At 37.9% G+C, this 24,620-nt stretch overlaps 1 protein-coding gene across 7 annotated transcripts in view; it reads left to right on the top strand.

Annotated features, from left to right (window-relative positions):
* Window positions 1–24,620, top strand: part of ptprfa (protein tyrosine phosphatase receptor type Fa) — a 467,935-nt gene that overhangs the window by 395,576 nt on the left and 47,739 nt on the right. For 4 of the 7 annotated variants that reach the window (XM_084722446.1, XM_084722450.1, XM_084722447.1 and 1 more), the window contains 4 exons: window positions 5,172–5,332; window positions 19,078–19,187; window positions 22,929–22,961; window positions 23,500–23,597. In XM_084722446.1, the coding sequence (XP_084578572.1) occupies window positions 5,172–5,332; window positions 19,078–19,187; window positions 22,929–22,961; window positions 23,500–23,597 (402 nt within the window). The remainder of the gene's footprint in view (window positions 1–5,171; window positions 5,333–19,077; window positions 19,188–22,928; window positions 22,962–23,499; window positions 23,598–24,620) is intronic. The other 3 variants (XM_084722451.1, XM_084722449.1, XM_084722448.1) reach the window with 1 other exon arrangement.

Raw genomic sequence — 24,620 nt, 5'->3', positions numbered from 1 at the left:
ATGCTGAATGGAGCATGAAGAAACTAATCACAGGTAGATTAACCCTGCAGGCACCGCTGTGCATGAACGCGCTAAAAGAGCAGCCTAAACGTTTTGCATGAACCGAACAAATCAGTTTGCAGTTAATGAACATGAACGTGAGTGTTGTTCGCTCCTGAGAGAGATAACGGTGCTCACATTGTCAGCCGATTAAAACAAAGTGTGACTGCAGAGTGTGAATATGGACAGAAGTGTCAGGGTGATACGAATCAGACCACACTGCAGGCTGGAGTCTGTTAACAGAGAAACACACAGACGTTACACACTCACCTACACTGTTTCCACAGATACACTGTCTGTATCCGTGGAAACACATTTCTGACAATATGATGGAAAACAATATACCCTGTAAGTCATTATAATGAGAAGCTTTGATAAAATAATGTCTTGAAATTTCAAGATAATGATTTAGTATTTCATAGTATTGACTATATATCTCAAAATACTGAGAAAAACTTTTTCAAAATGACTTACATATTACAGTCATTCTTTTGAGATAGTGAGTTTCTTTTCAGAAAGTTTCTCGTTATTTTGAGATACTAACTTAATATTTTAAGATAGGGGAGACCTTTTTTTTTTTAATTTTCCTTCATGACTCACTCACCACTGTAATACATATATAATATGTGCACTAATTAATAATACAATTGATATATTTTCACCAATAATTCAGAGCAAAAGTTTGTCTCTTTTTTTGCAGAAGACCAGGCTACTATTGTAAGATTCCAGTGTCCCTGGAAGGAGAAAGTTCTATTTCAAATTAAATTCAAAAAATAAAATAAAATTTAAAGAAAGAATGTGAACTAGTTTATTTTTGGGACTGTGAACTTTATAAAATGTGAACTATGAATATGAGCTAGTTCATTTGAATCTGTGAACTGAACTTGCACAACACTGCCTCCAGGCTCTCAATCGCAATACAAAGCTGTACAAAGCACAGTAACAAAACATCCTCACACTTACATAAACAACAGAACAGTTTGATTGTCAGTGACCTTCAAACGATGTGAAGCTGAGTAGATGATAACTGACTTTTCATTTTTGGGTGAACTATCCCTTTAAGTAACTTGAACCTTTAAATAAGTCATGCTGTCTTTTGATTCCACACAAGACACAAACCCCAGTGTCCTCAGTAAAAATCCTGTGTTTGTTTGACTCATCAATCCAGCCCAGACCTCCTCCCTGTGCAGACCTTCTTGCTCTTGATTCCTCTCCAGTCATAATTACTACAGCCACTAGAGATCCTAACAATAAATGTAAGTGGGTCATAATAAGCTGCTTGTACAGACGATCTCGGTGCCCATTTTTCTGGTGAGGAGGGCAGGGTTCTTACACCTCTCCCAGATTCAAATTCAAGCACTTTTCAAGCATTTTCAAGCTTTTCCAGCACAAATTTATGCACATATCTTTAGACAGTGGACATTTGAGGACATCACCATGGTCTTGAGACAACACTGATCAACATTTTTCATCATTCTGGCCAAATTCTCTGATTCCAGCTTCCTAAATGTGAATTTTTTCTGCTTTCTTTACTCCTTTACTCTGACAGTAAACTGAATGTCTTTTGGGTTGTGGACAAATCAAGACATTCGACACAGTCTCCTGGGACTTTGGGAAACATTGATTGATATTTTATGGGCCAAATGACTAATCGAGAAAGTAATTAATAATTTAATTGACTATGAAAATAATTGTTAATTGCAGCCCTCAACCTTTTCCAAAGTGAAATTCAAACATTTTTCAAGAATTTTCAAGGTACATTTTTAAGCTTTTCCAGCACCTTACAGCTGTGGTAAGTCAGATATTTATATACATACAGTCAAAATGATTATTTCACTTCTTCATCACATGAAATCAGATGCTATGGCACTTTAAAGAACAAAAGTTATGTTTCGTAGGAGACAAATTAGTTTCATGTTTCACCTGTCTGTAAGTAGACTTGGCTTCCTCTGTAACCTGGCTGAGCCAATATAAACAGTTACTAAACAAATAACTTCAATTTCAATAAAATCCTTTTACTTTTTTAACATTCATTTTCATTTTCAAGCCAGCACTTATTGAAACAGAAAGCTCTCGCCGTGCTGTCAGCTGTTAGCCTCCCACTCGCTGTTCCATCAGATGGCGTACATCTAAAAAGTCGTCTTCATTTTGTGCAAAAAGGCAAAAGCAGTTCGGCTCGCTGACTCATTTTATGTCTTTATCTAAAAAGTGAATTATTCAGTTAGACTGCGATTTATTTTGGATGTGATTCAATGACAGTTTCAAGCAGTTTCAAGCACTGTATCCAAAATCAAACCCTTGAAAATATGACATTAGAATTCAAGCATTTTCAAGGGTTTCCAGCACCCATAAGAACCCTGGGAGGAGCTGGGTCGAAAGTTTTCAGAGCAAGAGAGACTGTGGACTTTGTTAAGTATGTACTGTCAAGCTCGACAGATTTTATTTTTGTTGGACTTGGATGGTTTGTTGAGCAGAACCATCTGGGAAGTCATCCTTAGAAACTGTTTTAAAAAACACTTGTCAGGTGATTGGATGAACTATTGTCCATCACGTTTAACACGGGCTAACTTCAACCAGTTAGAGCTGCACTTCTCGCTGCCGTCACACCAAAAACAAACCACGCCCGTAGCCGCCAGTAGTCCCTCCTAGGATGCTGATTGGCTGCACCACTTGAAGCCTGGCAAGATGGATTCTCACATGATCTCGTGAATCACGGATACAGGTGACTGAGTAAACTACAAAAACAAGACTGGTATCGTATGGCATAATCCAGAAATACACTAATATGGCACTAAAAACACTATATAATTGGTAAACCTGGTCAGAATAAAAACTAATAAAGATAGGTGATGAAGAAGCAGCTCAGTCTGACACCTTCTGAGACAGTCTGTGTCTCCTGGCAGCGCTGTGAGTTCGTCCTGTGTGGTCTGTGCAGAGGAAGCTGCCACGTCCTCTGGTGACGGCAGGGAAACAAGCAGGGCCGGCCTCAGTTTTCTCTCTGCTGTTCAGAGGGCGTAGTGAAGTTGTCTGCTTTATTGGATTCGTCCTCAAAGGATGTCACTGATGTGCATCCTCCGCTGCGCTCCTTCCTTCCTCCCCCCTCCTCCCCCCGGCCTCAGCGGGGACTCTTCACAATGATCCGTAGACTCCTGCATCCAGCACGTCCAACACAGCAGCCTGCCTCACTCTCCATGTTCTTTGAAGGGCTCATGGTCAGACTGGGATTTTTTTTTACTTGATTTATTTTTTCATCCTTTATTTATCCAGAAAGGTACAGTGCATACGGCACAAAAGCCAGAGTAGGTGAAACTCAATATATGCACTAAATTATGGTCAAATTGTTACACATCTCATCAGTGGTTGTGTTTATAATGTGAGTTCCTGGATATTAAATGTTCATCTGCAGTTTTCTGTAGTGATATTTGTTCTTGAAGTGTGCTGAAGTAGCAGATCACATGATGTGGCTAAGCTACATTTCAGTCAAATGTTATGAATGCAGTTTTAAGATCAAAATGATGTGATTAACAATACATAACACGATGCTAATGTGAAAATTAAAAATAATAATAATAATGAATAACACACATATGATAAACAGGAGTATACAAGCAAGGGAACAAAGGAAAACAAAACAAAACAAAAAAAACAACAACAAAGCATACAAAAAACAATATACATAATAGGATGATTAATGATGATGTAGGTTAATGACAGAGTTTAGAAACGATGGAGGGTAACGGTTGTTTGTAAAGCATGAAGATCACACAAACATAAAGTTAGGTGTAATTCTTTTCAATATGCTTAAGTTCTTAATTGTCATATGCACAGTAGTTATGTTGTTGTTACGTTGTCATTGGCGATGAAGATCTTCCTCTTTGCCCGTCAGCGCAGGTTTTGTCAGCCTCTGGGCTGGTTTTGACTTTAGATTTGTCTGATCGTGTCAGACAAACCTGGCAACCCTGCTAGGCTGACTCCAGAAAACTCCAGGCTCCCTGAACTGACACTCTTTAGCTCTGACCATTCAACAAAAAACAGCTTCAATGTAGCTTAATGACTTAAAAGGGAAATGTCGGTCTTTGCTGCATATGTACTGACTGAACTGATGATTGACAGGTGACAGTGATCACACAACACCAGCAGACACTCTTTCTCTCCTTCAAATGAGTGACCTGTGGGTCATGTCTGCTTTGAAAACATAGTGTGGCTTTTAGATGCAGTTCAAGTTTAATCTGGCCGTCTCAGCTGTCTGTCAAGGACACAGAGAGACAGACTCATCCTCTGATTTTTCACCTACAGTGTAGATGAAACCTCACATACAAAAACATCACAACCAGAGATTGGAAGTAACTAAGTACTGGTACTTTGTTATAAATAAGCACATACTACTTAGTTACACTACTCTGTACAGACATATTCACACCAGGCTTGCCATTTTACTTTTATGCAAGAAAAAACACAACATAAAAAAGAAGTGACAAAACGAAAATGACATGGAGGACGTAAAGAGACAAAAACAAAACAAACAAAAGGTGTAACGACGAATCAGACGAAACAAGATAACAAAAATGATGAAATCGATGGAACAAGACAAAGACAACATAACAATAAACAATGAAAATGATGTAAAATATGTAAAAAGGCAAAAGAGAAAAGAGAAAGATGAAAAAGACAAGACAAAGACGTAAAAGATGTGACAAGGTAATAATGACATAACAAGTGATGAAAGACAAAAATTATGTAACAAGATGTAACAATACAAATACAACATAACAAGATGTAACAAGATAAAGATGATGCAAAAGACGTAACAAGATGAAAATGACCTTAGATGGAAACAAGATGTAAGAAGAAAAAAACAAGATAAAAATAGATAAGAACAGACAGAGAGGGAGACTTGATTGTGAAGAAAACTTTAGTCAGCTTTGCACAAAAACAGACAACAGACAGCTTTTTATTTTTATACTTTGAGTACATTTCAGAGGCTGTATCACTTTTACTGCAGTAAAGAAGTTGAATCAGTGCTTCTACTTTTACCAGTCTTTTTACACAAGTATCTGTACTTCTACTTGAGCAAAGAATGTGTGTACTTACTGAACTGATTGTGTGTCCTCTTCTGCTCTGATCTGCAACAGAGGACGTTTGCAGCCAGCCCGTTCTCCGAGCCCATCATGGTGAAGCTCCACAGCGGGATGACCCGACAGACTGAGGACCCAGAGATGCTGTGGGTGATGGGTCCAGTGCTGGCTGTCATTCTCATCATCATCATAGTCATCGCTATTCTGCTCTTCAAGAGGTGAGCCTGACGCACAAAACAGCAGACAGATAATGACAGATGCGTGTTATTTTTGGAGTGAAGCCTCTGAAAGGCCATGTTTGTCTGGGTTTTGAGAATAATTGCACTGTCACGCAGAGTTTTCGATATTAATTCCCCATAGAAACGCTGGATGTAACCCGCAGACACCCCCTAATATTGTGATATGTGAAGTGAAAGTGGGGGGCCACTGTTGTGTCCTACAAAAGTGTTTTTGAAGCACTTATTTCAACACATTCTCAACTCATCAAATACAGCAGTTTGGTCAGTGACCCTATGCTTCAATCTGTGAAGATGTACGTACTGCTGTGGTGCACATGCAGGGCTCAACAGTAATAAATATGCAACATCCAGGTAGACTTTCAAAATAAAGGCACAAGAACTACTTGAGTAGGTTTAAAGAAACAATACAGTGGTGGACAAAGCACTCAACCCCAGTACTTGAGTCAAAGTATTGATACTCCTGGTCAAATATTACTCAACTACAAGTGAAAGTTGCTCAATTAAAATTTTACTTGAGTTAAAGTACTAGAGTTCTTGCTTTTAAAAATACTTAAATATTCAAAAGTGCATGTTTTTAAAAATACTTAAGTATTCAAAAGTACAAATTACAAAGTACATTTTCTAATATCAATACATGCTGTATTGTTTTCATGATGCATTTACAGAACCTTGTAACTCTCTGAAAGCATCCATTGATGCACTGACCTGCTGTAGAACCACTCTGCTACACAAAGTCTATAGAAACACCTATAAAAACTTCAGCATTGAAATGTAATCAAAAACAAAAAGGACAGCTATTGTCATTTTCTGATGTATCTGTATTAAAATCGCTGTATAAAAGCAGATTGAAGCCGACTGTAAGGAGTTCTCCAAGTCTGTTAAATAACTGAGATTTCTTTCTGTCTTCAGAGGCAGTATATATACATGAATTATGTGGTATTTTTCACAAACATAAAAACAATCCAACTTTAAAAGCTACCTGGAATAATTAATAATTCTAATAACATCTTGAGATTTAATTTTGTCTTTCTCCTGCCGTCACCATTACTGCTTTTTGTTTGAATAAAAGAGGGAGAACTTGCTTGTTCTTGTTACAGAGCGCCTGGATGTATTTCCACTTTTACATCAGTCCCATTTGAGAGGAGCTACTGTGATTGGTTTCCTTTTGTGAGGAACACAGCATGTGACCAACTGCATTTTAGAAAAGAAAAAAAACACCAACAGCTGACTTCAAAGATTAGTCGAAAAGTAACAACAACCTTCCTAGAAATGTAGTGGAGTCAAAAGTACAATATTTGTCTTTGAAATGTAGTGGAGTGAAAGTAATACGTTTCCAAAAAAAACAAATACTCAAGTTAAGTACAGATACTCAAAAAATGTACTTAAGTACAGTACTCAAGTAAATGTACTTCATGACTGTCCACCACTGCTGAAATGTCACTACACAAGAGGTACTGTATGGTATGTATGGAACGTCTGTTCAACGTTCTCTGCCTGATGTTTCCTGTAGTACATATCATGAAGTTGCAGCAATGCTGCTAAAATGTCACGGGTTAGCAATATCAAGTCCGCTATAATAAATATGCAACATCTAGGCAGACTTTCAAAATAAAGGCAAGAAAACTACATGACAATTTACTGGATATGTTCTACCAACGTCATAACTGTGCCATTTCATTTGTGACAGTGTAACAACACCGCAACATTACAGTTTCATTAACATTAGCCACGTCACTGCAACATTGCTGAAGCTTCACAACACATTTTTGCAACATGTGTTCAGCATCCTCTGCGTGACGTTTCCTGTGCTTTATATCATGACGTTGCTGCAACATTGGTAAAATATGACTTTTGCAACTTTGTTGAAGTGTCATATTTAAACAGCGAACTATGTCCTTAACAATATCACACTATGTCAGAATACAAGTGAAGAAAGAAGAGGTTCCTGAAAATCTTTATTATAATTGTAACAAAACATAACTCTAGAAGAGCGCCTCCAGAAACGACACATCCAGGCACTGACCAAGCTGTCGTATTTGACACACTGGGAGTGAGAACGGACAAAATGTTTGGCTGTGGTGTTTCTACCAAATAAATCTCACAAGGCAAGACAGATATAAAATATAAATCTGGTGCTGCCCTCCAAAAAATTCAGACTACTTTCTCTCAAACTATTTCCTTCAGCAACAACGAAAGGAAACAAAAACAAAAACACTGACCCTTTCCCCTTTAAAAACTTGTGAATGAATATACATGTATGGTTTTATGATTTTCAATCAGAAGTCTGCATTAGAGTCGATTCCGGTTGCAGGAAAAACTGAAATCTTCATAGTTCGGGCAATATGTTGATATAATATCAATAGTGTGATATGAGATTAGATACAATCTTAGATTTTGGATATCAGCACAGCAAAGGGCCTCAAGCAGGAATCAAATGGCTGCTGCCGAGGACTGAAGGCGTGTGCAAAATCAGCAATGCAATCCACCAAATGAGCCACTGGAGCGCCATATGAGTAGATTTTCAAGTCTGTACTTTTAATCAAAAATGCATCACACTATGTAATCTACTCTGGTACTTCTAAAATCACAACTGAGTACTGAGTACAATTCGTGTCTGCATGTTTGTAGCCAATAAGGCGATCTGATCACAAACAGTCCAATGAAAGCCAAGACACAGCGATGAAAAACTTCAGCAGCACAGGTTTGGAGTGAGGATGTTAATGATTATAAATGAATGGATTAATTGTCATTTAGGATTTAACCAAATGGATTCATGGATTCATATAGGGGACTGTAGTCATCTGGTGACACTGTTATGTAAAGTTGAGTATGAGGGAGCAAGAGGGAGCATGTAGATGTTGAACAGAAGAGGCCCAAGGATGGGCCCTTGAGGAACTTCACATGTCAATTTTGTTCTCACAGACTCATAGTCCAGAAATATCAGTAAGTTCACCTCATTTGACATTGTTTTGTCTGGCAGAGCCATTTGTAGAGCAAAGATTCAACTTAAATTGAGAAAAACAGAAAAAAGAGAACAAATTTTAAAGAACGTGTTTTGAATCTTATAGATTATTAATGATTAATTGATTGTTAGAATTTTCAACTATCGGTTCAGAAACATGCACAAAGTTTGCAACCCTAGTTTGCAGAGGAGATTGTGACCATTGAGCAGAAAAAAGCAGAAGATTTGGGGAAACAGAAACCACTTTGATTGAATGTCTACCATTGATAATGAATTCAACATAAACACTTCAAACATAAGATGAATACTTTGTACTTTTACTTAAAGGGATAGTTCACCCAAAAATGAAAAATAAGTCATTATCTATTCACCCTCATGCATTTTGTTAGTTCACAAAACACTGCTGGAGTTTCACAGGAAAACAGTGTTGCAGAATCTTCCAAACAATGGAAGTGAATGGTGACCAGTTTTCAAATGTAAAAAAACAACTGGAAATAAACCATAAAATGCCTCCATACTGTTCGTCTGCTGTAATCCAAGTCTTCTAAAGTCCTGACATGCTGTTTGCACACCGTCACAACACACATACACAGTTCAGACAGTGTGTATGTAGAGCTAAGGATCTACAGTGAAGATTCAGGCTAAAAACATGGTGTATATAACATTTGTTTTAGTTAACTTGGCATGTTGGGGCTGTAGGAGATTTAGATTACACCAGAGGAGCAGTATGTTTTTATTCTGTGTTTTTTTTTACATTTGAAAACTGGTCACCATTCACTTCCATTGTCTGGAAGATTCTGCAACACTTTTTTCCAGTGAAACTCCAGCAGTGTTTTATGCACTACAAAGCCAACCCCCACTTCCATTGACATGAGGGTGAGTAGATAATGACCAAATTTTCATTTTAGGGTGAACTATCCCTTTAAGTATTGTGTTAACACTAGTACTTTTACTTGTAATTGAGTAATATTTTAGTAATGTAACAGGACTTGTACTTGAGTACAGATTTTCAGTAGTCTTTCCATCACTGGACGTATATAAATTTGGGATACATCAGCCTTCTCAAACCAAACCTGAGGTTTAAAGATAGTCTAAGCATCAGCTGTAAAAACGTTTGCACTCTTCCCCTCTTTGTGAGTGAAATACATTTCAACAGTAGTGCGAGCATACAAATGTTCCTTTTGTGTCATCTTTTATGAAAATAATAGGAAGAGTTTGCGTGTACCTTGCAGGCAGTGCATGTTCATTGTGTTCCTCCTCATGTCATGTAGCTGAGCGATCACTTCAGCACAGTCCACAGAGAGACCCCGAGCATTTTCTTCAGCGCAGCAGATGACAAGAACATTTTACAAGAGCCGGGCACCGAGAAACAGTCAGAGTGGAGTATTTCAGAGCAGAGACAGACATTCATCTTGGCTGAGCCGGCCTCAAGGCAAAGGTCCTCCATGACATATGGGAGGAAGGCGCTGTGAGTTGCCCTGCAGCCCTGCTCTTCCAGGCTAACAGTTGGTTTGTGCTTCCTGTGCTTGAGTCAAACATCTGGAGCTGCTGACTGGGCTGACGGGGGCTTCCATATGGCTACTGCTCCACTCGAAAGGCAACACTTAATTTTTATCAGATTCTCATTCCTCTTTTTACTGTGATTCTCTCTTGATGTTTGGATTAATTCAGTAATATTTGTATTGGGAAGTCTATGAGGAAAGCTTCTCTTGCTCTTCCAAGACCAAGGTGATATTTTACATATTTTATTCTTATAAACAGGGTTGGGAGGGTTAATTTATTTATTTATATGTATTCCAATACAGTTAACGGTTTCCTGTTTAAAAACATGTAGTCAGTAACCTAATCCAAGTATCACAATAATAAGTAATGTAACTTGATTACTTTCCGTTATGTTTGGATTATCTTAATATAAAATATAATGAAATTGTTCGGTCTAATACAGTGTTTTTAGGGCTACAACTAAAGATTATTTTCATCATTGATTAATCAGCGGATTATTTTCTCAATTAATCGATTACTTGTTTGGTCCATAAAATGTCAGAAAATGGTGAAACATGCTGATCAAAGCTCAAGATGACGTCCTCAAATGTCTTGTTTTGTCCACAACTCAAAAATACTCAGTTTACTGTCAGAGAGGAGGAAAGAAACCAGAAAATATTCACATTTAAGAAGCTGAAATCAGGGTTTTGACACTTCTTTAATTAAAAAAATGACTCAAAACAAAACGAACTGATTATCACAATAGATGCAGATTAATTTAATAGTCAATCAATAACATCAATCATTGCAGCGCTAAGTGTTTTATGGTGGTTGTTCGGTTTATTCATTTGTCCTGCTGTTTCTTCCTTTGTTGTGTACAATTTATTGATTGATTGATTGAGTTGAGTTTCCACCGGTGAAGCATTGTTTTACTAGATACCATGATAATGAATTGAGAGCTGTGTGTAACTGTGCATGGTAGCATATTGTTCTTTATTTAAAGTAGTAATTCGACTAATAACCCCCATTTTTACTCAATATAATCTGTATTCTGATTGTCTTTTATTAAGTCTGTAACTGTAATTGGATACAGTTACCTTTGTTTTGTATTCATATTATGTAATCCCATTACATGTAATCTGTTACTTCCCAAGCCTGCTTATAAATCAAATATATATTACATTACTGCCCAACATAATCCTAAACATATGTTATTGTAGATAGCTGAATATGTTTCTCTGGTTTCCGGGCAGCCAGTGGTTTCCATTTATTTCTGTACACTATGAAAATTAACTTTCAGGGACAGAAACCTGCATGAGTTAGGTAATCCATCACAAGGAGCATAAAATAAAAGTCTGCTGCAGACATATAAGAGTCTAAACTCTGAAGTATCAGTAGGCTGCTGAACAGAGTTTCACCGACAAACTCTGTGGAGAGAAAAACAAACCCAGAAGGCAAAACAAGTGAAAACTGACGTGGTGGGAAGAAACAGCAACTGATTTATTGTGTTAATATCCAATAATATTTTAAGCTTCAGGACAATGAATTCTGAAGGTCACACAATGGCCTATTAAATGGCTTCATTAGCCAATGAAAAGGGAGAATTGTCTCAACCTCAAAGGAGCTGTAATCATCCAGCTTCTCCATACTGAGTGTGAGGTGATCCATTCTTAATGCAACTTCAGTGTAAGTGATGGCCAATAAAATCCACTGTCCAGTTCTTATGCATTATAGACATTCTTATGTGTTATACTGGCCTTATAGCAAGATATAATATGTTATTAGCACTCATAAATATTCAAAAAGGTTTATAACAGTAATCTTAACATGTTATAAAGCATTTTATAATGACTTATAAGGTCAAGTATCATATTTCCTTATTTGACAAGGATCATAGTGTATAATAATTCTTATGGTTGTAATACATTTTAAGTGTTTTATAATGCATTATAATCACTGTGAATACATTATAATGTGATTTTAATGTGTTACAGCTATATGTTTTGGGGGGAACTTTAGATTAATGGGAAGGTAAATGTCATTCAGTTGTTCATAATTTTGTGTTGCATGTAGCTTTAAGCTTTAGTTTAAGTCAGACTGCTGCCTCATATTAACCTCAGCTGAAGACATGCATTTATACACAGATCAAAGAATGGATTTTCCCCATACTCCCCATCTTTGGCAGTGGAGTTTTTGCTAGGAAGTTATGTTTTTGACTGTAAGTATGGACAGGAGGAGAGATTACATTGATACACAACTCAACATACACATGGGAGTGTATGTAAGTCCATTACTGCCAGTGTATTCCCATAGTAAATCAAAATTAAAAGATAAAAGTCATGATTTATTGATGACTTTTTGACTGTGTATCTCATAATTTCTATTTTTCATCTCATTATTTTGATTTTTTTTATCTGACTTTTGTCTCACAATTTTGAATTTTTATCTCCAAATTATTTTTTTTATCTCATGACTTTTGTCTCATAATTTCGACTTTTTGTCATAATTATGTTTTTTTAATCTCACAATGTCAAATTTTGATCTCATAATTATAACTTTTGTCTCATGATTTCTTTTTTATCTTACTATTTCAACTTTTTATCTGATTTTTGTCTCGCAATTATGACTTTTTATCTCATAATTTTGACTTATTTAATCTCAAAAAAGTGGATAGGAATGTGATTATTGTATTAAGATATGTTTTTTTTGTTTTTTGTTTTTTTTTTGTTTTTTTTTAAAGATACCTATCATTTATTTTTAACTCTTCGAATTTGAATATATGAAGAGGTAAACACAGTCACAGTGTCTTGGCTGCAGTGAAACAGGGTATAATGTGTAACGTAGGATGTAACAGATACTGTTTCCTTCAGGGTTACAGCACAATAACTGTGTCCACTAACCTGGCTCAGTGTCCCCACACCTAAAACAGAGGTTACAGGAATACGTTGTTAAAATGACACTAAATATAACATCTGTATTTTGCTCAAACTCTTTCTTATTTGGTGGTAAAGAAGTGAGACACCTGCCTCCAACTCAGTCTGCTTCTATAAACACGCAGGGAGGGCTGACGTCAGGTGAACTTCTTTAAATTCAGGTTCAGACACGTTCGGATTTTCAGGAGCATTCAGAGCTGCTCTGCTCTTCAGATAAAACAGCCAATGTGTTGACATGAGAACAGGCAGACACACAGAAATCAATAAAGTGATGCAATTTTACACCCTCACTTACATCTCTGAGTGCACAGCTCATCTCTGAATGTCTAAAAGTTTGGCTTTTTTGAAGTTTGGCTGTACGACGTACTTATCCATGGTCGGTGTATTACCTGCAGTAGATGGTGGTCGACACGCCCGCGGTTTGGAGAAGCAGCAGGAGTACCAGTGTAGGAAGCTACGCAATGCACTGCTGTTGACAGGGTCAGCAGCAAAATGTTTTTTAACCGTTTAAAAAGGTTCTGTCCAATGAAATCTATATTTAAATATTTTTACCTTGTTAACAGACAGACTTTTCTGATGGGAAACTGTCCTTATATAAGCCATATAACACTGTCTCCCAAGCAACATCATCATTTTACATAAAAAAAAAAAAAAAAACAGGGGTTTCTTTTCTACTGCTGCCTTGATCAGTCAGCTTGTTTGTGTTATTTTGTGGTACTTTGGTCTTTGTTCAGATTTACCAAAGTCAAAAAGCAACACAAACAAGATTAGGACCAATACATGCAATAATTAGAATTATTTTAAGAATATGGATACAAAATTGAGGACTTCTGGAAGTCTTTTAACTCAAATCACAACCTTTTCCTAAACCTAACCAAGTAGTTTTTGTGCCTAAACCTAAACAAAATGAGTTTCCACTTGTCACATGCCTACGCTGCTAGTACTCTCCACTGGTAATAATCCGTAATAATTTGTTCTGCTGTTTAGGTATGAGGATGTGTGCTACTATTAACATTACTAGCTACAACCACTTGGCTACAGTGTTGTATAATATTTAGACACAATCCAGCATTTGCTGACATCTAGTGTTAATAAAGATACTTACCTTGCGAGATCACAAGATCACACAAGAAATTGCCATGCCAGGCTTCAGATTAGTTGATAGTTCCAACGGGCTCTGCTGGTAGAAACCTGACACAACAGATGTTTTGTTACACAGAACTGAAGGATTGTTGCGAGTCCAGCTGCCTCGCAATTTAACTGTCTCATTGCATTATATGGTTCGTTGATCTGATTGGTTAAATTTAGCCTGTATTAGACGTGATAGACAGATGGTTCACCCAAACATCTAAACTAGTGTTTTTTGAAGTGCCTGCCCTTTTCCCAACAATTTCTAAGGACGACTTCCAAGATGGTTCTGTATAACAAACCATCTGGTGTTTCAGGTTAGCCTTTCAGTACCTAAACTCATAACAAAGCCGGGATGCATCTTGGGACATGTAGTTTATGGACTTATTTATTTTTGTACTGTATAAATTATATTCTTTGCAGGGCCAGATTCAGCCAGCAGACCTCAGGTTTGACATGTGAAACAGATCAATAACTGCCTGTGTGCTCTTGCTTGCTCATGTCCAATTCAATTGAAGACTGATGTATCAAACTGATGGATGTAGCACTTTAAACAGTTGTGAAAGGTGTTTGTACATTTAACTTGTCACAGAGAAGGAGAGTCTGCTCATCCGGCTGTAGATCAGATAAAGAGTGCAGGGAGGAGCTGTATGTTTGGTGCTTTAACGTCCTCTTTATTTCCTGTTCACTGCCGTCCTGCTGCTGACAACTTGTAAATGAATCCTTTCTTCCTCTGCTTCTTGTTCTCTCTCTCTCTGCCTGCCGTCTTTCTGTGGACGCAGCAAACAAGAAAGGTTAGTGCCTCTGTGTTTCTCACACCGCTTCACCCCCCCCCCCATCCCCACCCTCCATCCACCTTCGTCTTCAGCTGTGGGCGAGCCTCTGACAAACCTCCCCGCTGTGTAAAACACACTGTCGGGCTCGACATGTCCGTGTTTTTCTGACAGTGATGATGTGAAGTGACGGATGCACGTTGTTTCTGTTACATTCTCAGAATCACACCGCCATGCCAGCTTCTCTGAGCTGTCTTCAAGCTTTTTTTTTTTTTTTTTTGCCTCAGACAGATCAGCCTCAACTGACAGCACTTGAAAGCATGTGTGTCTTGTGTGTCAGGGTGTGTGAGTACATTTTAGCATGTTTGTTTCTTCTCCGCTGTTCAGCTCTGAGGGCTGAGTTCACAAATCCCGCTGATCTTCCTCTCAGAATAATCCTCCCTCGGTGCTTTCTTCACCTCTCAGCCGCTCGCACACCTGCAGCTTCACCGCCAAAACAAACCTGAAAAATCCAATCCTGATATCACCTACAGGCAGTAACTGACATCACAATGACCTTTTCACTCCTCTGTTTGTGTTCCCTGCCTGACCTGCATAATACATGCCGACCATCTCTACACAGTCAGTCATTTGTAGTTTTCTGGTTTGTTTGTTTTTTCAGAAAATTGATGCTTGAACTGCATTATACACTGATAAAAAGTAACTTTTGTTGCCATAACAACCAGCTGCAGTTACTGTCATGTAACTAAAACTTTCACTCTGCAGTAGTTTGTAACCCCTACTCTATCATGTTTTATTACAAGGCTTTGCTAACTACTCAATTCTCGGAGGTTTGTTATTTTTGTATAACAGACTGTTGTTATGAAAAACAAGCCATCCCTATGGACACAGGTCTGGTCATAGACTCTGGAGGAACAATAAAATCATTGCTAAATCACTAAAACCAATTTAAAATTAATATTGTGTGTCAAATTATTTTTTGGTGCATAACCATGTAACAAGCAGGATAATACACAGTGTGCAGGGCAGTATTGTGAAGTCCAGCCATCTAATAAATGGGATAATGTACAGTAAGCAGGTCATTATTGTGAAATAAATCCAGACAGGATGATGCAGAACCCTGAAGCTCACTCTTCATTATCCCAAAGTGTTGTAGGGGCTGTAGTGAGAACTCTAATATAAAAAATATTAATAATTATAATTAAGGGGGGAAAACTAAACAATAATAATAATAATGCTGGTTGGTCTAAGCCAGGCTGTTTGTGTCACCATGCTAAGCTAGGCTAACTAATTCCTGACTCCTTTACACAGACAGGAGACTGACATCCATCTTAACATGACACTCACAACAAAAACAGTATACATGCATTTCACAAAATGTCCAGTTATTTTATTAATTCAATGAGGCAGCAGGTGTTCTTCACAGCTCCAATAGTGCAAATCACAACCGATTCATAGCCTACAGTTATCTCTAATTATACAACATTTATTACACTGCTTTGTTAAATACTTGATTAGTCAATTGCAGCTTTCTAAGGTTTGTTAATTCTTTATGGTAGTTCTGATCACAGACTCTGGAGTTATTGTTTTATTTTGGTAAGTAACCGTGTAATAAGCAGGATAATGTACAGTGAGCAGGTCATTATTGCGAAATAAACCCCTACAGGGTGATTGAAGACCAAGTCCTGCATCACCCTATCTGAGTTTATTTTATAATAATGACCTGCTCACTGTACATTATCTTTTACTCCTTTACTTACAACAAAGTAATTTGATTGGACAAGAGACATTCCATGAGTGTTGACATAGAGTACAACATCACTGGGACTTTTAACTACATGCATCACTCTGCTTAGTGTTCTAATAACTATTAGCTTCAACATTAACATTACAAATAAGACTAACAGATAGAGACCATAGAGACAGAAGGAGACAGGAGGTGTCTTGTACATGATTCAGGGATCTCTGTCACACACATTTTAATCTGACAGTTCCCAGAGTTGAATACAAGCAATTTAACAGCTTTTGATCTGTTCATCAGGGAAAATACCCAGGCTTATGTGCATACGTTACCACTGTTACAAAATGATTTGTATAAATATAGTCTATAGTTAATGATCAACAGATGGATTTATTTGTAGTTTAGCTTCTTAAATAACAGACCTGCTGTGGTAAAATCTTGTGGTTGGTACGTTTGCTTTCACGCCACAAACAAACTGAACCAAAGTTCGTTTGGAAGCAGCAGGGCCGAGACCGAGTGAAAAGGTTGCTCTCAGTCTTGTTTCATTCGCACCGGGGTGAGTCTCAAAATTTCAACATGGACATTCAGTCTCTTGTGAAGTCTGAGCTGAATACTGAGGCAGTTTCATTGATCCGTTGGGACAACTAAGCTGAGGAGCTCTACTGCAGTATGTAGCTCTATACAAAGTAGCTAGCAATCTAACATTAGTGCGCAGGAAAATGTTTTTGTTGCTTGGCAACAGTCCAGTCCAGTGGTGAAACTATTTGTTTTGGCGGAGCCAAATAAGTGAGTATATAAATAGAAAAATGATCATCTATTTTCAGCTGTTAACCAATAAATGATACTAATAACTAATGATAACTGTTTTATAAAAGCAGTGTCACACTCGAGGTCTTGCTGTTGGATTAAATATCACCTCAGCTGTGACTGTCTAATAGTGAGTCCAACAAAACGACCTCTTGTGTGATATTGCTTAATTGAGTCTTTACACCACCAGTGTATAGAAGTGTGTATACTGACATCAGTTGGAGGATAGCGGTCGACTTCTACTTTAAGCAAACCCACTTAGAGCTGTTAAGTGGCCACTTGCTTTTCTCACATTTAGATTAATTAAATTATACTGGTAAAGAGCGAAAATAAATTGACTGCAACGGCAGATGTTAGAGTCATGTCTTTCTGGCTTTTTTCCTCGCCTTTTCCATCCTGAAAAAAATTCAAGGTGCCAGACAGTATTCAGTGTTTGAATGTTATTCCAGGTCAAGTGCTGATCGTATCACAAATGAATGTTTTAGACTGTTTTGTAGTGACAAGTTAAAACACAATATGTGCCGAGCAAGAGGAGACATCATGTCGAAGTGTGGCACTGGAGAGCTTATTAGCAGATGATGTGGCCTCCTTCAAAGTCCATCAAACTTGCCGTGGCCTCGCTTTGTTTGGAATGTAATGTGAGTGTAATAAAGCTTTCAAAACGGACCGCGCTGAACACATCTGTATGCATTATCAGCACTTAGTAGCAGGATACTCAGCCCTCTGTACAGCCACCACGAGCCAACTCTGTGGATGTCTGCCATCACTCAAACTGTTTGTTTTCACACAAAATTAGGGATTTTAGCAATGGCCAAAGCAGAACTTTCAGAAAATGGTGAAACATGTTGATCAAAGTCCAAGATGACATCCTCAATAGGCTTGTTTTGTCCACAGCTCAAAAATATTCAGTTTACTGTCAGAGAGGAGTAAATACACCAGAAAATTCACATTTAAGAAGCTGAAATCAGAGAATTTGGACATCTTTTTTAAATTAAATAAGGACTCAAAATGATTAATCAATTACTCAACACTGTCACAATCTTGTCACTTGAAAAAATAGGTCCAAACATGTGGAGCATTCATCATTTAGTTGTTTGGTCCATAAAATGTCAGAAAATGAAAAACAAACAAAAAAAAAAGATCAGTGTTTCCCAAAGTCTAAGATGATGTCCTCAAATGTCTTGTTTTGTCCACAATTCAAAGATATTCAGTTTACTGTCAGGGAGGAGGAAAGAAACCAGAAAATATTCACATTTAAGAAGCTGAAATCAGAGAATTTGGACTTTTTTAAATTAAAGAATAACTTGAAATGATTAATCAATTATCAAAATAGATGCTGATTGATAATAGATTAATCATTGCAGCTCTAAGTGTTTTATGTTTTATGTTTATTGTTAGAGGTCATGATAATGAGTTGGCAGCTGTGTGTGAACTGTAGTATATTCTTATTTATTTTAAAACTGTAATCCTGACAATCATCCCCATTTTTACTAAATGTGTATCTGTAATCTGATTTAATCTAAATGTGTCTGTCTTTTTTATATGTAACTGTAATGGAATACAGTTACCTTTTTCATATCTAGTTTATGTAATCCTGTTACATGTAATCCATTACTTTGTTAGAGAGAAGTAACAACCTGCTCCAACATACTGTGAAATTCACTGCTTTCCATGTCTGACACTGATTTCACTGAACATCACGAGGGATGTTTTTTTTCTTTTTTACGTCAGCTTCAACAAAAGTGTTTTAGCAACAGTGACGTAAAGTTTTTCACATTATTTTCACTTATTTTTAAAATGTTCCTTAACTGAGATACTAACTTTTATTCATTTTGTCCTCTCCTGACTTTGTCTCATGGCTACTGTCTCTCATCGAACCACCTCTTCTACCCTCCCAGGAAACGAACGTGTCCAGCCAAGGACGAGCACATGGCGGGGGTCAAGGACTCACTGCTGGCCCACTCCTCAGATCCTGTGGAGATGAGGAGACTCAACTATCAGACACAAGGCATGGACACACACACACACACACACACACACACACACACACACACACACACACACACACACACACACACACACACAAACACACAAACAACTGTCCTCAGCACCTTTAAGCTACACATACTGTCTTACCTGCCAGTTGACCCTGTTGTCTATAAAGTTAGGATTCAAATCTTGACATCATAGTGCAAAGTATTTGAATTCTACATACTGTTGTTATGAATATGCTTAAAGACTCTCCTCAACTAGTTGAAAACAGGCTATTGCAATTGAATTTTGCTATTGGCTGATCTGGTGACAATTGACATATATGGTACATCAACAATCAAACCAGCCCTCCCTGCGTATTTGAAATGACTGCGTTAAAACAAAATAATAAAGCAGTGTTCATTTTGATTTGTGATTTGTGATTTTACAAATCACAATGATAACAGAACAGAAAAATATTTTCCCCTCTCCTGAACTTTCCCTGCACTAGTCTTGACTCAATATCAACTTCAGTCCGAGTGCAGCAATACTGGTAAACAGTGGTATTAGGTAGTACCACAATATTGGAACATTTACAGAAGACAGACTCAAGCTCAAAGCCTCCTGTTAACAACTCTAATGAACTTTAGTTATAAACTGTATACTAGACTTGACTAGACAAGCACTGCTGCGCCCGGTCAGAGCATGGATTCACCCAGAGAACAAGCTGCAGAGAGACTCACCGTGATCGTCTCAAGTGTGGGAGTATTTTAGACAGAGACACAACAGTTTGGCTCTTTAGCTTCACAAACTGGACGTGACTCATCACAGCAGGACAAACTGCTCCACACGAGAGCTGGAAGTGAATCAGCGAGCGACCTGTCCTCCTCCTGCAGCTGCAGCATCGTCCTCTTTACTTTCTGAACACATTTCTTCCTTGAAGATGAAGGTTCACCACTGTCCTTCCAGGTTTTAATAATGTGTTGGACAGTTCTTAACCCAGTTTTAGTATTTTTGTCAACATCCTTAGTTGTTTTCTTTGCTTGATGCAGGACAATAATTTGACTCTTCTGAAAGAGAGTAACATCTTTTCCTCGACCACAGGATATGTCTTCTGACATGGTTGTTTAAGAAATGAGAAGCTGCTCACTGCATCAGTTAGAGTTTAATAACTTGTTACCAGCTGAAACATATTTATCCTGTTTGTTTAGTTAAATCCAGGTGGTGACTTTTTTCTGTCCAGGCAGTGTATTTTCGTAGGTAAAGGGAGCATAAATGAGCCTTAAGGCAGGACTTTTTCAGCCCTCGGAGGAGTGTACCAGTCGTCCTCTCAGGCATCATACAGTACTTTTTTTTGTAACTCTCTTCTTCTGTTTTTCAGCACTTTAACTTTGTGTCCTTTGTCACTCTCCTGTCTGACTATTTCAGTGATTATTACTTTTTCTTCTCCTCTACATCCGTCTAACTACTTCTCTTATGTCTGTCCCCCCACCTGTCTTCCAGTGGGAGGCTTGAAACTCACAGTTTGTCATTGTTTTTCCACCGTGTTCCCCTCTCAATCAGATGGGCGGCATTTACCTCTGGTAGCAGTAGGAGGCAGTTTGGCAGATGTTGTTTACACCAACATAAATTCATCAACTCATTTGGCTGCCAACCTTTGTTCCCCCCTCAGCGAGAGCTCACTGGGTGGCCTCAAAGCCTCTAAAAAGTTTTCACCACGAACACAAACAAACTGACAGATGATATCTTGTTTATTCACGCTATGAAGTCAAAACTGATGAAGATGTTTTATTGTCCTTCAGTATTTCAATCTTATGCTTCTTTATTTCAAGACAATGAAGGCAAATACACCACAACTTTGATTTGTAGGGTTGGGAGGGTTACTTTAAAATGTATTCTGATACAGTTACTGATTACCTGTTGAAGAATGTGATCACTAACATAATCCAAGTATCACAATATTAAAGTAATATAACTCCATTACTTTCTGTTACTTTTGGATTACCTCAACATAGAATATAGCAAAATTGTTTCACCTGACATAGTGCAACTAATGATTATTTTCATCACTGATTAATCGCTTGATTATTTTCTCAATTAATTGATTAGTTGTTTAGTCCATGAAATGTCAGCAAATGGTGAAACATGCTGATCAAAGCTCAAGATGATGTCCTCAAATGTCTCATTTTGTCCACAACTCAAAAATATTCAGTTTACTGTCAGAGAGGAGTAAAGAAACCAGAAAATATTCACATTTAAGAAGCTGAAATCAGAGAATTTTAACTTTTTTTAAATAAAAAAAAAATTGACTGATTGAATGATTAATCGATTAATCAAAACAAATGCAGATTTATTTAATAGTCAATCAATAATAGATTAATCATTGCAGCTCTAAGTGTTTTGTGTTTGCTGTTAGGTTTATTAGTTTGTCCAGTTGTTCCTTCCTTTGTTGTGTGCAATTTATTGATTGATTGATCGATTTAAAGACAAAAAATGTTAAAATTTCAACCCAGTGAAACATTTTTTCACTAGAGCTCATGATAATGAATTGTCAGCAATGTGAACTGTGCATGGTAGGATATCATTCTTTATTTTAAAGTTGCAATCATAGTATAATCCCCATTTTTACATCTTTTTTTAACTGTAACTCTAGTTGAATACAGTTACCTTTTTTCACGTCCAGATTGCATGATCCCATTACATGTAATCTCCAAGACTGTTTATTTGACAGTTATGATTAGCACCAAATTAGTAATTAATCAAACTAGGCAGTGCTGATTAAATATGAGTCTAGATTCTGATACTGAAATGTCTATTTCTCCCTCAAATGTTTCCAGGTGCACATATTGGTGTGCTGTTAAGATGTAGTTTGAGAACATTTGTCACTGGGCTGACATTTATTCCTGTTTGAAAATGGACCACATCACCCCAACTTGCATGTGTAGCCCAGCACTACATCACATGTTCTGTTGCCCTGATTGGTGGTTAATGAGAGAACTTTGCCCCCGAGTCACGCCCACACCCCTTTTTTGAGTGAATGCAGTCTCTTTAATTAGACTGACCTCTAGATGTAAATTGTAAGATCCTCACTGGTTTAATACCATGGAATAAGAATATCATATAGATTTTTTTTATTTGAGTCTAGATCCAGTCAGGCAAACAATTATTTGAAGTTCATTATATATAAAGTCGCAGAGTTTTGGACGTATCAGCATAGAGATGTCTGCCTTCTCTCCAATAAAATGGGACTAAATGGCACTTGGCACCAAAAAAATAAATTCAAAACCTGTGTCTCTTTCCAAAAATGATGACCCAGTTACTATCCACAGGTTCATTTTTTATGTTGTTTTTTTCTCTCATTAAAACTAAAGTAACGAGGCTGTTTTGAAAATGTAAGGAATAGAAACTACAGATAGTTGTATTGAATGTAGAGAGTAAAAGGAAAAAGTTGTCAGAAAGTACAGATACCTGAAAAATCTACTAAACTACAGTAACTAAGTATTGGTACTTAGTTACTTTGGCACTCTGCTCGTTCATAATGCCCCTCCCAGATTTATATACACTTGCAATTTAGTCTGTTGATGGCAGGCTACTGTCCCACGGCTGGAAACTGAAGTCACTTCATCTGTGTTAGGATGTAATAAACACTGAGAGATCTTTTGCACAGAACATTGGAGATGACAGAACAGAGTCAGTGCTCCCTGTGTTCTTTTCTTTCCTCTGTCCTCTCCTAACTGACCCCTGTGCTGTTTGTTTTGCCTGGTCTTTCCCCCCACAGGTTCCAGTGCCCTCAGTTGCCCGAACACTCCAAGTTAGTTTTCATTCCTCTTGTGTTTCACTAACATGTCCTCCCATTCCCGCCTCCTCCTTTTCCGTTGTACACAGCAGCCATTTAAATTAGAGCCCTTGTATTTAACCCCATCACTTCCTCCTCTTCCTCTCATGGTCTCTCCATGAGTCATCAGACCTGTGGGTAGAAACGAAATCATCGATAAATCAATAGAGATTATAAGATCAGTGTCACTTCCCCACTCACCTGTTGCTTTATGGGATTCCTTTAACCAATCAGCATGCTTGTTGCTGCTTACATCACCAGTGTGATTCCAGCATGCTGTTGAAGAGCTGCACAGTCAGACGTCATCCCTCTGCTCAGCACACAGCACCCTCACTGTCACCGCGCAATACTTCTGTGAGCAGTCAGCTCTGAGCCTTCAACATGCATCTGCACCTGGTTACACTGTCCTCTGTGTGTGTGTGTGTGTGTGTGTGTGTGTGTGTGTGTGTGTGTGTGTGTGTGTGTGTGTGTGTGTGTGATTGCCTGTGACTAACCACCCCCCCTCTCGCTGCAGGGATGAGGGAACATCCTCCCATCACTACCTGTGATCTGGCAGACCACATAGAGAGACTGAAGGCCAATGACGGTCTGCGCTTCTCTCAGGAGTACGAGGTAACTCTTCACACTCTAAACCATATTCACTGTGCAGCTGCGGAGGGTTGGGAGGGTTACTTTAAAAATGTAATCTGATACAGTTACTAATTACCTTTTAAAAATGTAGTCAGTAACTTAATCCAAGTCTCCCAATATTACAGTAATGTAACTTGATTACTTTACGTTACTTTAAGACTACCTCAGTATAAAATACAGTGAAAATGTTTAGCCTGGTAGTGTTTTATAGCTGTAACTAACAAGTGATGTTCATTTTCTCAATTAATCGAGTAGTTGTTTGGTCTGTGAAATGTCAGAAATAAGTTACTCTGCTGGACTCCTATGGTTTTGCTGCATGTGTTGACTATTTTAGCCAGTGCATTCTGAGCTTTAATGCTTAGATTACCATACCAACCGATCAGGGAAAAAGATAACACTGATGATTTGTAAAAAAGAGAATTCAACCCAATTACAAAGCATGCCGGGATTTTAACCCAAATACAAAGCATGCTGGGAGTTGTGCTCACAAGCTTACCATGTTCTAATCAGCATGATTCACATCCAGTTAGACATTTAATGAAATGGTTCCACAGCTAAACAGCACACGTCACTTTTTCATGCTCCTCTGAAACACATTTCAAACTCAGGCTGCAGGACTCATCACTACACTTTGTGTGCTCTGGTCAGATGGTCCTCACTTACTACATGCAGGCTGCAACACTGGTATATTTTAATGTACAAAGCCATTTTAGGCAAATTATCCATGTGCATATGCCCTCAGTTTGTATTTGTGTATAATCCCCGCAGCCTTAGATCCAACAAAGGCTTAAGGGAGCCACTCGTACAGACTGAACTGGGAAAAAAGAGTCTATCTTGGATTGACCTTCAGGCGAGACTCGATCTACCCTCCCTCATCTCTTTATCCAGTTTCAAACTGAAATTTTCATTACAAAATGCTCCTGCTATAACAAGCACTTCATTTTCTGCATGCATTTGATTGCATGCTGCTTCCATTCTGACCTTTTCTGAAGTCTGTGACTTCAT

The sequence above is a fragment of the Lutjanus erythropterus genome, chromosome 7 (genome assembly GCF_056507025.1).
Source record: "Lutjanus erythropterus isolate fLutEry1 chromosome 7, fLutEry1.hap2, whole genome shotgun sequence".
Classification (NCBI taxonomy): Eukaryota; Metazoa; Chordata; class Actinopteri; order Lutjaniformes; family Lutjanidae; genus Lutjanus; species Lutjanus erythropterus.
Note: the sequence above shows the minus strand (reverse complement) of the source record. Positions and strands in the feature narration are given on the sequence as shown.